General features: G+C 45.3%; 1 protein-coding gene across 1 annotated transcript in view; it reads right to left on the bottom strand.

Annotated features, from left to right (window-relative positions):
* Positions 1-3,222: 3,222 nt before the first annotated feature.
* The window catches only part of LOC121560038 (voltage-dependent T-type calcium channel subunit alpha-1H-like), a 106,171-nt gene continuing 91,893 nt past the window's right edge, over positions 3,223-17,500 (bottom strand). Inside the window, 4 exon segments of the mRNA XM_045217875.1 lie at positions 3,223-3,522; positions 4,588-4,820; positions 8,872-8,956; positions 11,887-12,042. Of these exon segments, the coding sequence (XP_045073810.1) occupies positions 3,223-3,522; positions 4,588-4,820; positions 8,872-8,956; positions 11,887-12,042 (774 nt within the window).

Below are 17,500 nucleotides of genomic sequence, written 5' to 3'. Positions count from 1 at the left end.
GTCACTTGCCTTTATTGGCTATTTTGGACCACCCTCTGTCTCGCAACTGCAATTCCTCTGCCTTCAGAAGGTTGGCTTTCTTTTGCTCCTCCAAGAGACCACATTTGCTTCATCTTCAGGCCAGCAACAAGGGCTTTCAATATGTCCTCCATTTCAGTCGGCAGACTACGTCCAACTTGGAAAACTGGTGATCAAACTTGTATCCTCCTCCGACATGCACTATCGCTTGGCGTCCCGTATTCTCCACCATCTGTGACGTCACGAGACCGCTACACAGCTTTCAGCCGGGATTGCTCCAAGTAGTGCAGGAGACAAGGTTCAAACAAAACAAGGATTTTTATTATAGGTCTTGGAAAATTAACGAAAATATAACAAAATTCTGTTCTCTTGTGGCTCTTTAAGGGTTAACAGTTCAGGGATGTCTCTTCCACATCCAAAATCATAATTCTCACTCGCTCAGTAACTTTTCCCCAGCCTTACTGTAGTCCACGTTGCAGCTAGTGGCCAACCCAGCAAAAGTCCTTCCAAATGTCTCTCACGTATTTCCACAGGTGCATATCCAAAGGTGAGTATTTCCCGTGCAGGTATCTCCAAATCCTTATATTCCTCATGGAAGTGGACGTGCAGCACTCTTGTCCTCCAGAGAGCCCAGGTTGGAGACTGTGTCTCTTCACCCCCACACTCCCCTCAGTGTTCTCTTCCCTTCCCAAAACTTCAGCTCATCAGCTCCTCATTTGTTTCAGCTGCGTGGGAAGATTGGCCATAGAGGGGGTGAGTTCCCGACCCTACCAGCAGATGGAGCCATAGCTGTCTGGGTTTGCAGCCATCTCAGGGGATGTAACGTCCCTCCAGGACACAGCCTCTCGTGACATCACAACACACACAGGGTGAGACACACACATACACACGTCTGTTTACTATCCTTGTGGGGACCAAACTATTGATTCCTATTCTAAATCAAATGTTCCCTAACCCCTAACTCCTAACCTAACTCTAAACCCTAACCTAACTCTAAACCAACTCTAACCTAAACCTAACCTAATTCTAAACCTAACCCTCATTTTAACCCTAACCCTAAACACAACCTAACTCTAAACCTAACCCTAACCTAAACCTAACCTAATTCTAAACCCAACCTTAATTCTAAACCCAACCCTAACCCTAATTTAAACCTAACCTAATTCTAACCCCTAAGTCTAAAATAGCCTTTTTTTCCTTGTGAGGACCAGAGAAATGTCCTCACTTTCCTTGTTTTACTGTCCTGAGGACTTCTGGTCCCCACAAGGATAGGAAAACCAAACACACACACACACACACACACAGAAAACATTTCCTCAACAGCAATACACATAATATATAGCTACACACACTGTCCAGATATATACACACTGTCCAGATATATACACACCTGTCCAGATGTATACACACTGTCCAGATGTATACACACTGTCCAGATGTATACACACTGTCCAGATATATACACACTGTCCAGATATATACACACTGTCCAGATATATACACACTGTCCAGATATGTACACACTGTCCAGATATATACACACTGTCCAGATATATATACACACTGTCCAGATATATACACACTGTCCAGATATATACACACTGTCCAGATATATACACACTGTCCAGATATGTACACACTGTCCAGATATATACACACTGTCCAGATATATACACACTGTCCAGATATATACACACTGTCCAGATATATACACACTGTCCAGATATATACACACTGTCCAGATATATACACATAATATATAGCTATACACACTGTCCAAGATATATACACTGTCCAGATATATACACACTGTCCAGATATGTACACACTGTCCAGATTATACACACTGTCCAGATATATACACACTGTCTAGATATATATACACACTGTCTAGATATATATACACACTGTCTAGATATATACACACTGTCCAGATATATACACACTGTCCAGATATATACACACTGTCTAGATATATATACACACTGTCCAGATATATACACACTGTCCAGCTATATACACACTGTCCAGATATATACACACTGTCCAGATATATACACACTGTCCAGATATATACACACTGTCCAGATATATACACACTGTCCAGATATACTACACACTGTCTAGATATAACACACTGTCCAGATATATACACACTGTCTAGATATATATACACACTGTCTAGATATATATACACACTGTCAGAGTATATATACACACTGTCTAGATATATACACACTGTCCAGATATATACACACTGTCCAGATATATACACACTCGTCAGATATATACACACTGTCTAGATATATACACACTGTCCCAGATATATACACACTGTCCAGATATATACACACTGTCTAGATATACTCAGAATATACACACTGTCCAGATATATACACACTGTCCAGATATATACACACTGTCCAGATGTATACACACTGTCTAGATATATACACACTGTCCAGATATATACACTGTCCAGATATATACACTGTCCAGATATATACCTGTCCAGATATATACACACTGTCCAGATATATACACACTGTCCAGATATATACACACTGTCCAGATATATACACATAATATATAGCTATACACACTGTCCAGATATATACACACTGTCCAGATATATACACACTGTCCAGATATATACACACTGTCCAGATATATACACACTGTCCAGATATATACACACTGTCCAGATATACACACACTGTCCAGATATATACACACTGTCCAGATATACACACACTGTCCAGATATATACACACTGTCCAGATATATACACACTGTCCAGATATATACACACTGTCCAGATATATATACACACTGTCCAGATATATACACACTGTCCAGATATATACACATAATATATAGCTATACACACTGTCCAGATATATACACACTGTCCAGATATATACACACTGTCCAGATATATACACACTGTCCAGATATATACACACTGTCCAGATATATACACATAATATATAGCTATACACACTGTCCAGATATATACACACTGTCCAGATATATACACACTGTCCAGATATATACACATAATATATAGCTATACACACTGTCCAGATATATACACACTGTCCAGATATATACACACTGTCCAGATATATACACACTGTCCAGATATATACACACTGTCCAGATATATACACACTGTCCAGATATATACACAGACTCACCTCCTCAGCGTCCTCCTCTCGTCATCCTCGTGGTCGCTATAGTAACGTAGGGTCCCTGCGTCAGGGAGGCGAAAGGTCGTCCGTTACAGTCAGGTGGGCGGAGCATCGGCACGGTCAGGTACTCTGATTGGTCCAGGAGGTCGAAAGACTCCTCCCTGCTCCGACCCCAGCTGGGATTGGACCACTCAGAGCCCGCCCCCTCTGACAGCAGAGAATCCCTCTCGCTGGATTGGCTCTTCCTCTGCTGCAGGCTGGGACCCCGGCCAATAGAAGACCAGCTGGAGCGCCGGCTGTCCCACGGAGACTGACCGAGCACAGCAGAGCACAGAGAGACATTAGGATGTGTTAGCATGTTATATTGCACGCTGTAGAACAGTGGTTGTCAAACCTCTCGTCCTCTGGGACCCCCCCCCCAGCCGTTCCATGTTATAGAACAGTGGTTGTCAAACCTCTCCTCCTCTGGGACCCCCCAGCCGTTCCATGTTATAGAACAGTGGTTGTCAAACCTCTCCTCCTCGGAGACCCCCCAGCCGTTCCATGTTATAGAACAGTGGTTGTCAAACCTCTCCTCCTCTGGGACCCCCCAGCCGTTCCATGTTATAGAACAGTGGTTGTCAAACCTCTCCTCCTCGGAGACCCCCCAGCCGTTCCATGTTATAGAACAGTGGTTGTCAAACCTCTCCTCGGAGACCCCCCAGCCGTTCCATGTTATAGAACAGTGGTTGTCAAACCTCTCCTCCTCTGGGACCCCCCAGCCGTTCCATGTTATAGAACAGTGGTTGTCAAACCTCTCTCCTCCTCTGGGACCCCCAGCCGTTCCATGTTATAGAACAGTGGTTGTCAAACCTCTCCTCGGAGACCCCCAGCCGTTCCATGTTATAGAACAGTGGTTGTCAAACCTCTCCTCCTCGGGAGACCCCCAGCCGTTCCATGTTATAGAACAGTGGTTGTCAAACCTCTCCTCGGAGACCCCCCAGCCGTTCCATGTTATAGAACAGTGGTTGTCAAACCTCTCCTCGGAGACCCCCCAGCCGTTCCATGTTATAGAACAGTGGTTGTCAAACCTCTCCTCGGAGACCCCCCAGCCGTTCCATGTTATAGAACAGTGGTTGTCAAACCTCTCCTCCTCGGAGACCCCCCAGCCGTTCCATGTTATAGAACAGTGGTTGTAGAACCTCTCCTCGGAGACCCCCCAGCCGTTCCATGTATGTGATCTATTCCACAGCTAACACCTGATTCAACTGGTCAACTCATCATCAAGCCCTTGACCAGGTGAGTCAGGTAAGATAGTACAGAGGTACAACATAACTGTGAGGAGAGGTTTGAGAACCACTGGTCTAGAGTGTGTGTGTGTGTGTGTGTGACTCACCGGCGACCTGGGGTCCAGGGCGTTGCTTGTATCCGTAGAGACGGCGCTGCCCCGTCGTGATTGGCTGTTGCAAGTTGTGGGCGTGGCCACGGTGTGAAAGATGAGCGGCGGGCGTTGCCACGGGGACGGCGGTGGCGGTTGTTGCCACGGTGACTGTGTGGGTGGGAGGGGCATGGAGGCCCGGGGGTTCAGAAGGCCATTGGGGGTCAACATCATCGCCTGAAGCTTCAACTCTGTAAAGGGGGTTAGGGGTCAGGGGTCAGGGTGTGTTCTAATTATGAGGACTGTAAGAACAATGTATAATAGACGGGTTAAAGGGCACCAAGACTGGAACCAACAGGACCCTGAACAGCTTCTATCCCCAAGCCATAAGACTGATCAATAATAGTCAATAGTTAACCAATAGCTACCCGGACTATCTGCACTGACCCTTTATGCACTAACTCTCTGACTCATCACACATACGCTGCTGCTACTGTTTATCTTTTAAAAAATATATACAGTGAGGGAAAAAAGTATTTGATCCCCTGCTGATTTTGTACGTTTGCCCACTGACAAAGACATGATCAGTCTATAATTTTAAAGGTAGGTTTATTTGAACAGTGAGAGACAGAATAACAACAACAAAAATCCAGAGAAACGCATGTCAAAAATGTTATAAATTGATTTGCATTTTAATGAGGGAAATAAGTATTTGACCCCCTCTCAATCAGAAAGATTTCTGGTTCCCAGGTGTCTTTTATACAGTGTGACGTCACAAGAGGCTACACAGCTTTCAGCGGGATTGCTCAAGTAGTGCAAGGAGACAAGGTTCAAACAAAACAAGGATTTTATTATAGGTCTTGGGAAATTAACGAAAATATAACAAAATTCTGTTCTCTTGTGGCTCTTTAAGGGTTAACAGTTCAGGGATGTCTCTTCCACATCCAAAGTCATAACTCTCACTCGCTCAGATAACTTTTCCCCAGCCTTACTGTAGTCCACGTTGCAGCTAGTGGCCAACCCAGCAAAAAGTCCTTCCAAATGTCTCTCACGTATTTCCACAGGTGCATATATCCAAAGGTGAGTATTTTTCCCAAAGGTAAGTATCTCCAAATCCTTAGATTCCTCATGGAAGTGGACGTGCAGCACTCTTGTCCTCCAGAGAGCCCAGGTTGGAGACTGTGTCTCTTCCCTTCCCAAACCTTCAGCTCATCAGCTCCTCATTTGTTTCAGCTGCGTGGGAAGATTGGCCATAGAGGGTGGAGTTCCCGACCATACCAGCAGATGGAGCCATAGCTGTCTGGGTTTGCAGCCACCTCAGGGGGATGTAACGTCCCTCCAGGACACAGCCTCTCGTGACATCACAACAGGTAACGAGCTGAGATTAGGAGCACACTCTTAAAGGGAGTGCTCCTAATCTCAGTTTGTTACCTGTATAAAAGACACCTGTCCACAGAAGCAATCAATCAATCAGATTTCCAAACTCTCCACCATGGCCAAGACCAAAGGGCTCATTTAATTCAACTCAAATTCCAGGTCCAAGTCTTTGAAATCAGAGATAACATTAGAATTCAGAGAAATTGAATTAAGTCAATTCCAAGATTTCAATTCCCAGTTCAATATAATCCCCAACAATTCCACAAATTCCAACTCAAATGAAATTCCCTCAGGCATTCAGGCTGATCATGTCACTGTTCAGACAGTCTAGCTATACTGGAAATATAGAAAAACATTCAGGCTGATCGTGTCACTGTTCAGACAGTCTAGCTATACTGGAAATATAGAAAAACATTCAGGCTGATCATGTCACTGTTCAGACAGTCTAGCTATACTGGAAATATAGAAAAACATTCAGCCTGATCATGTCACTGTTCAGACAGTCTAGCTATACTGGAAATATAGAAAAACATTCAGCCTGATCGTGTCACTGTTCACACAGTCTAGCTATACTGGAAATATAGAAAAACATTCAGGCTGATCGTGTCACTGTTCAGACAGTCTAGCTATACTGGAAATATAGAAAAACATTCAGGCTGATCGTGTCACTGTTCAGACAGTCTAGCTATACTGGAAATATAGAAAAACATTCAGGTTGATCGTGTCACTGTTCAGACAGTCTAGCTATACTGGAAATATAGAAAAACATTCAGGCTGATCGTGTCACTGTTCACACAGTCTAGCTATACTGGAAATATAGAAAAACATTCAGCCTGATCATGTCACTGTTCAGACAGTCTAGCTATACTGGAAATATAGAAAAACATTCAGGCTGATCGTGTCACTGTTCAGACAGTCTAGCTATACTGGAAATATAGAAAAACATTCAGGTTGATCGTGTCACTGTTCAGACAGTCTAGCTATACTGGAAATATAGAAAAACATTCAGGTTGATCGTGTCACTGTTCAGACAGTCTAGCTATACTGGAAATATAGAAAAACATTCAGGTTGATCGTGTCACTGTTCAGACAGTCTAGCTATACTGGAAATATAGAAAAACATTCAGGCTGATCGTGTCACTGTTCAGACAGTCTAGCTATAACAAGCTGAAAATATAGCTGCAAGCAGTAATGAACAGGGTTCACAGGGTGACAGAAAGGCAACAACTATTCCCCAAACCATTAGAGACTGATGTAATGAGCAGCAATGACCGGGGTTCACAGGGTGACAGAAAGGCAACAACTATTCCCCAAACCATTAGAGACTGATGTAATGAGCAGCAATGACCGGGGTTCACAGGGTGACAGAAAGGCAACAACTATTCCCCAAACCATTAGAGACTGATGTAATGAGTGTAAATACGACATCTGGAGTGAATCTGACCTATGGTTCATGAGGAGAAGATGATTGCAGAGGAATTTTGAGCAACACGTTCAACTTTTTAGGGTCATCAACGCCATGACCATGATGAACCCATGTAAAGTTTGGCATTGATATCTTTAAAAAAAATAAGGAAACTATTAACAATTGACTTGTTTGACTATGTAAAGCTAATTCTTAAAAGAATCATAAAACATCTTCTCGTGGACTAAAAGTCAGATTCACTTCAAATGTTGGTGATCACAATAGTCCCTAAAGACTTTGAAGAAATAATGTTGACGCATTCCAAGATGGACACAGTGTACCAGCAGATGGCACCAGTGTACCGGCAGATGGCCACAGTGTACCGGCAGATGGCCACAGTGTACCGGCAGATGGCACCAGTGTACCGGCAGATGGCCACAGTGTACCGGCAGATGGCCACAGTGTACCGGAAGATGGCCACAGTGTACCGGAAGATGGCCACAGTGTACCGGCAGATGGCCACAGTGTACCAGCAGATGGCACCAGTGTACCGGCAGATGGCACCAGTGTACCAGCAGATGGCACCAGTGTACCAGCAGATGGCACCAGTGTACCAGCAGATAGATGGCACCAGTGTACCAGCAGATGGCACCAGTGTACCAGCAGATGGCACCAGTGTACCAGTAGATGGCACCAGTGTACCAGTAGATGGTACCAGTGTACCAGCAGATAGATGGCACCAGTGTACCAGCAGATGGCACCAGTGTACCAGCAGATGGCCACAGTGTACCAGCAGATGGCACCAGTGTACCAGCAGATGGCACCAGTGTACCAGCAGATGGCACCAGTGTACCAGCAGATAGATGGCACCAGTGTACCAGCAGATGGCACCAGTGTACCAGCAGATGGCACCAGTGTACCAGCAGATGGCACCAGTGTACCAGCAGATGGCACCAGTGTACCAGCAGATGGCACCAGTGTACCAGCAGATGCAGAGTAGCATGTAAATCCCCTCCACAGTATCATCTTGGAACTTGTCACACTAGACTAAACTTCACTTGCATCATCCTTGAGGTATTGAGAGATAAACATGGTAAAGACGTCACTGATTGCACATAAAGGAAGATACGTCCTCCATGATGGGACCGCTTGCTTGGTTCTCCAACTGATCTTGGCCTCTCTGTCTTCCCGTGACCCCGGTTCATTGCTGCTCGCACCGATATGGATTTAAAACAAATCCTGCAGTGTTGATACTATGTGCATTCATTCCATTAACTGGGGAAATGTCAAATATAGAATTCCAATTCAATTCCATTTCAAGAAGTCCAAACAATCTAAGTCCAATCGATTCCAATTCCATAAGTTGAAGATTGTTAAAATTCAAATTTAATTTAATGTAAAATTCTCCACTTCATGATTGAATTCAAGAATTGAATTTCAAATTGAATTGGAATTGACCCCAACCCTGGTGTGTGTGTGTGTGTGTGTGTGTATGTGTGTGTGTATGTGTGTGTGTGTACCTGCTGCATACAGCTCCTTCATCTTCTCCTCCTCCTCAAAGGTCGACAGTTTCTCATCGTCGGCCTCTGACCTGTTAGCATCACCCTGATGAAGATACCATCATCATCATCACCATCATCACAAAAATCAAAATCAAATCAAATTGTATTTGTCACATGCACAGAATACAACAGGTGTAGACGTTACAAGCCCTTAACCAACAATGCAGTTTTAAGAAAGAATACCAAAAATAATCACACAAAAATACTTGTATTTCTTATTATTTTATACTGTAACAAAATATTAAAGAGCAGCAGTAAAATAACAACAGCGACGGCTATATACAGGGGGTACCGGTACGGAGTCAATGTGTGGGGGGCACCGGTTAGTCCAGGTAATTGGGGTAATATGTACATGTAGGTAGAGTTATTAAAGTGACTATGCATAGATAATAAACAGAGTAGCAGCAGCGTAAAAGAGGGTGGGTGGGGGGGGCAATGCAAATAGTCCGGGTAGCCATGATTAGCTGTTCAGGAGTCTTATGGCTTGGGGGTAGAAGCTGTTGAGAAGCCTTTTGGACCTAGACTTGGCGCTCCGGTACCGCTTGCCGTGCGGTAGCAGAGAGAACAGTCTATGACTAGGGTGGCTGGAGTCTTTGACAATTTTTAGGGCCTTCCTCTGACACCGCCTGGTATAGAGGTCCTGGATGGCAGGAAGCTTGGCCCCAGTGATGTACTGGGCCGTACGCACTATCCTCTGTAGTTCCTTGCGGTCGGAGGCCGAGCAGTTGCCGTACCAGGCAGTGATGCAACCAGTCAGGATGCTCTCGATGGTGCAGCTGTATAACTTTTTGAGGATCTGAGGACCCATGCCAAATCTTTTCAGTCTCCTGAGGGGGAATAGGCTTTGTCGTACCCTCTTCACGACTGTCTTGGTGTGTTTGGACCATGATAGTTCGTTGGTGATGTTGACACCAAGGAACTTGAAGCTCTCAACCTGCTCCAATACAGCCCTGTCGATGAGAATGGGGGCGTGCTCAGTCCTCTTTTTTTTCCCGTAGTCCACAATCATCTCCTTTGTCTTGATCACGTTGAGGGAGAGGTTGTTATCCTGGCACCACACGGCCAGGTCTCTGACCTCCTCCCTATAGGCTGTCTGGTCGTTGTCGGTGATCAGGCCTACCACTGTTGTGTCGTCGGCAAACTTAATGATGGTGTTGCAGTCGTGTGTCTGTGGTGTTAAATAGATCAGGACCAGGGGTAGAGGCGGGTGGAGCTGTGTGTCTGTGATGTTCAGATGAACAGCTGGACAAGCAGTATCAAACAAGGTAGAGGTAGAGATGGATGGAGGGAGGGATGGAGGTAGAGATGGATGAGGTAGAGATGGATGGAGGGAGGGATGGAGGGAGGGATGGAGGTAGAGATGGATGGAGGGAGGGAGGGAGGGAGGGATGGATGGAGAGAGGGATGGATGGAGGGAGGGAGGGATGGATGTAGAGATGGATGGAGGTAGAGATGGATGGAGGGAGGGATGGATGAAGGTAGAGATGGATGGAGGTAGAGATGGATGGAGGAAGAGATGGAGGTAGAGATGGATGGAGGGAGAGATGGATGGAGGGAGAGATGGAGGTAGAGATGGATGGAGGTAGAGATGGATGGAGGGAGGGATGGATGAGGTAGAGATGGAGGTAGAGATGGATGGAGGTAGAGATGGAAGGAGGGAGGGATGGATGGAGGTAGAGATGGATGGAGGGAGGGATGGATGGAGGTAGAGATGGATGGAAGTAGAGATGGATGGAGGGATGGAGGTAGAGATGGATGGAGGGATGGATGGAGGTAGAGATGGATGGAGGGATGGATGGAGGTAGAGATGGATGGAGGGATGGATGGCGGTAGAGATGGATGGAGGGATGGATGGAGGTAGAGATGGATGGAGGGAGGGATGGAGGTAGAGATGGATGGAGGTAGAGATGGATGGAGGGATGGATGGAGGTAGAGATGGATGGAGGGATGGATGGCGGTAGAGATGGATGGAGGGATGGATGGAGGTAGAGATGGATGGAGGGATGGATGGCGGTAGAGATGGATGGAGGTAGAGATGGATGGAGGGATGGAGGTAGAGATGGAGGTAGAGATGGATGGAGGTAGAGATGGATGGAGGGATGGATGGAGGTAGAGATGGATGGAGGGATGGATGGAGGTAGAGATGGATGGAGGGATGGAGGTAGAGATGGATGGAGGGATGGATGGAGGTAGAGATGGATGGAGGGAGAGATGGATGGAGGTAGAGATGGAGGTAGAGATGGATGGATGGAGGTAGAGGTGGATGGAGGTAGAGATGGAGGTAGAGATGGATGGAGGTAGAGATGGATGGAGGGAGGGAGGGAGGGATGGATGGAGGGATGGAGGGAGGGAGAGATGGATGGAGGGAGGGAGGGATGGAGGGATGGAGGGAGGGAGAGATGGATGGAGGGAGAGATGGATGGAGGTAGAGATGGATGGAGGGAGGGAGGGATGGATGGAGGTAGAGATGGATGGAGGGAGGGATGGATGGAGGTAGAGATGGATGGAGGGAGGGATGGATGGAGGTAGAGATGGATGGAGGTAGAGATGGATGGAGGGAGGGATGGAGGTAGAGATGGATCGAGGTAGAGATGGAGGTAGGGATGGATGGAGGTAGAGATGGAGGGAGGGAGGGATGGATGGAGGGAGGGAGGGATGGATGGAGGGATGGAGGGATGGAGGGAGAGATGGATGGAGGGAGGGATGGAGGGAGGGAGATATGGATGGAGGGAGATATGGATGGAGGTAGAGATGGATGGAGGTAGAGATGGAGGGAGGGAGGGATGGAGGGAGGGAGAGATGGATGGAGGGAGGGATGGATGGAGGTAGAGATGGATGGAGGGAGGTAGAGATTCTACAAATATTGTCCAACCAGATATAACCCTGGCCTGTAGAACCCTACAGAATCCTGTAGAACCTAATAGAATCCTGTAGAACCTAATAGAACCCTGTAGAACCCAGTAGAACACTTACTTCAGCCTGAAAGCCCTCCACCAAGATGGCCACCAGCAGGTTGAAGAGGACGTAGTTCCCAAACGTCATCAGAGCTACAAAGTAGAGAGCAGCGAGAGGAGAGGTGGAGGCCATGCCGTTATACAGGACCACATTCCAGTCCTCCTGAGTCAGGATCTATAGACAGAGAGAGAGAGAGAGAGAGAGAGAGAGAGATGAGAGAGAGAGAGAGAGAGAGAGAGAGAGAGAGAGAGAGAGAGAGAGAGAGAGAGAGAGAGAGAGAGATGAGAGAGAGAGAGAGATAAGAGAGAGAGAGAGTAGAGAGAGAGAGAGAGAGAGAGAGATGAGAAGAGAGAGATGAGATAGAGAGAGGAGAGAGAGAGATGAGAGAGGAGAGAGAGATGAGAGAGAGAGATAGAGAGAGATGAGAGAAGTAGAGAGAGAGAGTAGAGAGAGATGAGAGAGAGAGAGATGAGAGAGGAGAGAGAGAGAGATGAGAGAAGGAGAGATAGATGAGAGAGGAGAGAGAGATGAGAGAAGGAGAGAGAGATGAGAGAGGAGAGAGATGAGAGAGAGTAGAGAGAGAGATGAGAGAGGAGAGAGAGATGAGAGAAGTAGAGAGAGATGAGAGAGAGATGAGAGAAGGAGAGAGAGATGAGAGGAGAGAGATGAGAGAAGTAGAGAGAGAGATGAGAGAGGAGAGAGAGATGAGAGAAGTAGAGAGAGATTAGAGAGGAGAGAGAGAGGAGAGAAGTAGAGAGAGAGATGAGAAAGGAGAGATAGATGAGAGAGGAGAGAGAGATGAGAGAAGGAGAGAGAGATGAGAGAAGGAGAGAGAGATGAGAGAGGAGAGAGATGAGAGAAGTAGAGAGAGAGATGAGAGAGGAGAGAGATGAGAGAGGAGAGAGAGATGAGAGAGGAGAGAGAGATGAGAGAGGAGAGAGAGATGAGAGAGGAGAGAAGTGGAGAGAAGTAGAGAGAGATGAGAGAAGTAGAGAGAGATGAGAGAGGAAAGAGAGATGAGAGAGGAGAGAAGGAGAGAGAGATGAGAGAAGGAGAGATAGATGAGAGAGGAGAGAGAGATGAGAGAAGGAGAGAGAGATGAGAGAGGAGAGAGATGAGAGAAGTAGAGAGAGAGATGAGAGAGGAGAGAGAGATGAGAGAAGTAGAGAGAGATGAGAGAGAGATGAGAGAAGGAGAGAGAGATGAGAGGAGAGAGATGAGAGAAGTAGAGAGAGAGATGAGAGAGGAGAGAGAGATGAGAGAAGTAGAGAGAGATTAGAGAGGAGAGAGAGAGGAGAGAAGTAGAGAGAGAGATGAGAAAGGAGAGATAGATGAGAGAGGAGAGAGAGATGAGAGAAGGAGAGAGAGATGAGAGGAGAGAGAGATGAGAGAGGAGAGAGATGAGAGAAGGAGAGAGAGATGAGAGAGGAGAGAGATGAGAGAAGTAGAGAGAGAGATGAGAGAGGAGAGAGAGATGAGAGAAGTAGAGAGAGAGATGAGAGAGGAGAGAGAGATGAGAGAAGTAGAGAGAGAGATGAGAGAGGAGAGAGAGATGAGAGAAGTAGAGAGAGAGATGAGAGAGGAGAGAGAGATGAGAGAAGTAGAGAGAGAGATGAGAGGAGAGAGAGATGAGAGAAGTAGAGAGAGATGAGAGAAGGAGAGAGAGAGAGATGAGAGAGGAGAGAGAGATGAGATAAGTAGAGAGAGATGAGAAAGGAGAGATAGATGAGAAAGGAGAGATAGATGAGAGAAGGAGAGAGAGATGAGAGAGAGAGATGAGAGAAGTAGAGAGAGAGGAGAGAGAGATGAGAGAAGTAGAGAGAGATGAGAGAAGTAGAGAGAGAGAGGAGAAAGGAGAGATAGGTGAGAGAGGAGAGAGAGATGAGAGAAGGAGAGAGAGATGAGAGAGGAGAGAGATGAGAGAAGTAGAGAGAGAGATGAGAGAGGAGAGAGAGATGAGAGAAGTAGAGAGAGATGAGAAAGGAGCGATAGATGAGAGAGGAGAGAGGAGAGAGAGATGAGAGAAGTAGAGAGAGAGATGAGAGAGGAGAGAGAGATGAGAGAAGTAGAGAGAGATGAGAGAGGAGAGAGAGATGAGGAAGGAGAGAGAGATGAGAGAAGTAGAGAGAGAGATGAGAGAGGAGAGAGAGATGAGAGAAGTAGAGAGAGATGAGGGAGGAGAGAGAGATGAGAGAAGTAGAGAGAGATGAGAGAGGAGAGAGAGATGAGGAAGGAGAGAGAGATGAGAGAAGTAGAGAGAGAGATGATAGAGGAGAGAGAGAGAGAGAGAGTAGAGAGAAGATGAGAAAGGAGAGAGAGAGGAGAGAAGGAGAGATAGAGATGAGAGAAGTAGAGAGAGAGATGAGAGAGGAGAGAGAGATGAGAGAAGTAGAGAGAGAGATGAGAAAGGAGAGATAGATGAGAGAGGAGAGAGAGATGAGAGAAGTAGAGAGAGAGATGAGAGAGGAGAGAGAGATGAGAGAAGTAGAGAGAGAGATGAGAAAGGAGAGATAGATGAGAGAGGAGAGAGAGATGAGAGAAGGAGAGAGAGATGAGAGAAGGAGAGAGAGATGAGAGAAGGAGAGGTATAGAGGGATAAATGGAAATAGGTAGTGGCCAGGTGATGACATCACACTGCCAGCAGTACTGCCGGTCGAGGAGGGATGACCTCAGCGTTCTCCCACTGCCCAGAGAGCATCTAGCTACAGTCCTCATCCTGACTCTGTTGCTATAGAGACAGACAGCCTTTTTGACCGGCAGACAGACAGACACATGGGGTTCTAGAACACTGACCATCGCCCTCGTCGGAAGGGACTCCACTTTCACCATGGCAACAAACGCAGCAGCTGAACATGATAATACCAGGATGAATCCTGTAAACAGAGAACTTCTGACCAGAACTGAGAAATATGACACACTGTGTGTGTGTCTCAATTCAATTCATTTCAATTCAAAGGGCTTTATTGGCATGGGAAACATATGTTTACATTGCCAACGCAAGTGAAATGCCCTGTGTAGCTCAGTTGGTAGAGCATGGTGCTTGCAACGCTTAGAGTTGTGGGTTCGACTCCCGTGGGGGGACCAGTATGAAAAAGAATGTCACTACTGTAACATAGGCAGTCCCTACTCTAAGTCGCTCTGGATAAGAGCGTCTGCTAAATGACTCAAATGGCAATTAAAAACTAAAGGTGAAATAAACAATAAATATTAACAGTAAACATTACACTCACAAATGTTCCAAAAGAATAAAGACATTTCAAATGTCATCTTATGTCTATATACAGTGTTGTAACAATGTGCAAATAGTTAAAGTACAAATGGGAAAATAAATAAACATAAATATGGGTTGTATTTATAATGGTGTTTGTTCTTCACTGGTTGCCCTTTTCTTGTGGCAACAGGTCACAAATCTTGCTGCTGTGATGGCACACTGTGGTTTTTCACCCAGTAGATAAGGGAGTTTATCAAAATTGGGTTTGTTTTCGATTTCTTTGTGGGTCTGTGTAATCTGAGGGAAATATGTGTCTCTAATATGGTCATACATTTGGCAGGAGGTTAGGAAGTGCAGCTCAGTTTCCACCTCATTTTGTGGGCAGTGTGCACATAGCCTGTCTTCTCTTGAGAGCCAGGTCTGCCTACGGCGGCCTTTCTCAATAGCAAGGCTATGCTCACTGAGTCTGTACATAGTCAAAGCTTTCCTTAAGTTTGGGTCAGTCACAGTGGTCAGGTATTCTGCCACTGTGTACTCTCTGTTTAGAGCCAAATAGCATTCCAGTTTGCTCAGTTTTTTTGTTAATTCTTTCCAATGTGTCAAGTAATTATCTTTTTGTTTTCTCATGATTTGGTTGGGTCTAATTGTGTTGCTGTCCTGGGGCTGTGTGGGGGCTGTTTGTGTTTGTGAACAGAGCCCCAGGACCAGCTTGCTTAGGGGACTCTTCTACAGGTTCATCTCTCTGTAGGTGATGGCTTTGTTATGGAAGGTTTGTGAATCGCTTCCTTTTAAGTGGATATAGAATTTAATGGCTCTTTTCTGGAATTTGATAATTAGCGGACCTCAGACCTCACAACCATAAAGTTGTCTTGGCAACTGGACCTTTTTTGGAACACCATTATTGTTGTCTTACTGAGATTCACTGTCAGGGCCCAGGTCTGACAGAATCTGTCCAGAAGATCTAGGTGCTGCTGTAGGCCCTCCTTGGTTGGGGACAGAAGCATCAGATCATCAGCAAACAGTAGACATTTGACTTCAGATTCTAGTAGGGTGAGGCCGGGTGCTGCAGACTGTTCTAGTGCCCTCACCAATTCGTTGATATATATGTTGAAGAGGGTGGGGCTTAAGCTGCATCCCTGTCTCACCCCACGTCCATGTGGAAAGAAATATGTGTGTTTTTTGCCAATTTTAACCACACACTTGTTGTTTGTGTACATTAATTTCATAATGTTGTATGTTTTTCCCCCAACATGCTTTCCATCTATTTGTATAGCAGACCCTCATGCCAAATTGAGTCAAAAGCTTTTTTTAAATCAACAAAGCATGAGAAGACTTTGCCTTTGTTTGGTTTTGTTTGTTTGGCAGTTAGGGTGTGCAGGGTGAATACGGTGTCTGTCGTACGGTAATTTGACATTTGCACAGTACATTGTTTTCACTGAGGAAATGTACGAGTCTGCTGTTAATGATAATGTAGAGTATTTTCCCAAGGTTGCTGTTGACGCATGTCCCACGGAAGTTATTGGGGTCAAATTTGTCTCCACTTCTGTGGATTGGGGTTATCAGTCCTTGGTTCCAAATATTGAGGAAGATGCCAGAGCTAAGGATGATGTTAAAGAATTTAAGTATAGCCAATTGGAATTTGTGGTCTGTATATTTTATCATTTCATTGAGGAGACCATCAACACCACAGGCCTTTTTGGGTTCAAGGGTTTGTATTTTGTCCTGTAGTTGATTCAGTGTAATTGGAGAATCCAGTGGGTTCTGGTAGTCTTTAATAGTTGATTCTAAGATTTGTATTTGATCATGTATATGTTTTTGCTGTTTGTTCTTTGTTTATGGAGCCAAAAAGATTGGAGAAGTGGTTTATCCACACATCTCCATTTTGGATAGATAACTCTTCATGTTGTTGTTTGTTTAGTGTTTTCCAATTTTCCCAGAAGTGGTTAGATTCTATGGATTCTTCAATCACATTGAGCTGATTTCTGACATGCTGTTCCTTCTTTTTCCATAGTGTATTTCTGAAAAAGTTTTTGTGATTCACCATGGTGAAGGCGTAGGCTCAGGTTTTCTGGGTCTCTATGTTTTTGGTTGGATAGGTTTCTCAATTTCTTTGTCATTGTTGTTAATTTTCTTAGGTTGTCTGCTTGACATTTTTTGATTTTATAGGGAAGCTGAGAGGTCAAATATACTGTTTAGGTTTTCTACTGCCAAGTTTACACCTTCACTATTACAGTGAAACATTTTGTCCATGAAGTTGTCTAAAAGGGATTGAATTTGTTGTTGCCTAATTGTTTTTTGGTAGGTTTCCACACTACTTTCCTTCCATCTATAGCATTTCTTAATATTTTTCAGTTCCTTTGGCTTTGATGCCTTATGATTAAGTATCGCTGTGTTCAAGTAGACTGTGATTTTGCTGTGCTC

The sequence above is a fragment of the Coregonus clupeaformis genome, unplaced genomic scaffold (assembly GCF_020615455.1).
Source record: "Coregonus clupeaformis isolate EN_2021a unplaced genomic scaffold, ASM2061545v1 scaf1262, whole genome shotgun sequence".
Lineage (NCBI taxonomy): Eukaryota > Metazoa > Chordata > Actinopteri > Salmoniformes > Salmonidae > Coregonus > Coregonus clupeaformis.
The sequence above is the reverse complement of the archived record's forward strand: the minus strand, read 5'-3'. Positions and strand labels throughout refer to the sequence as shown.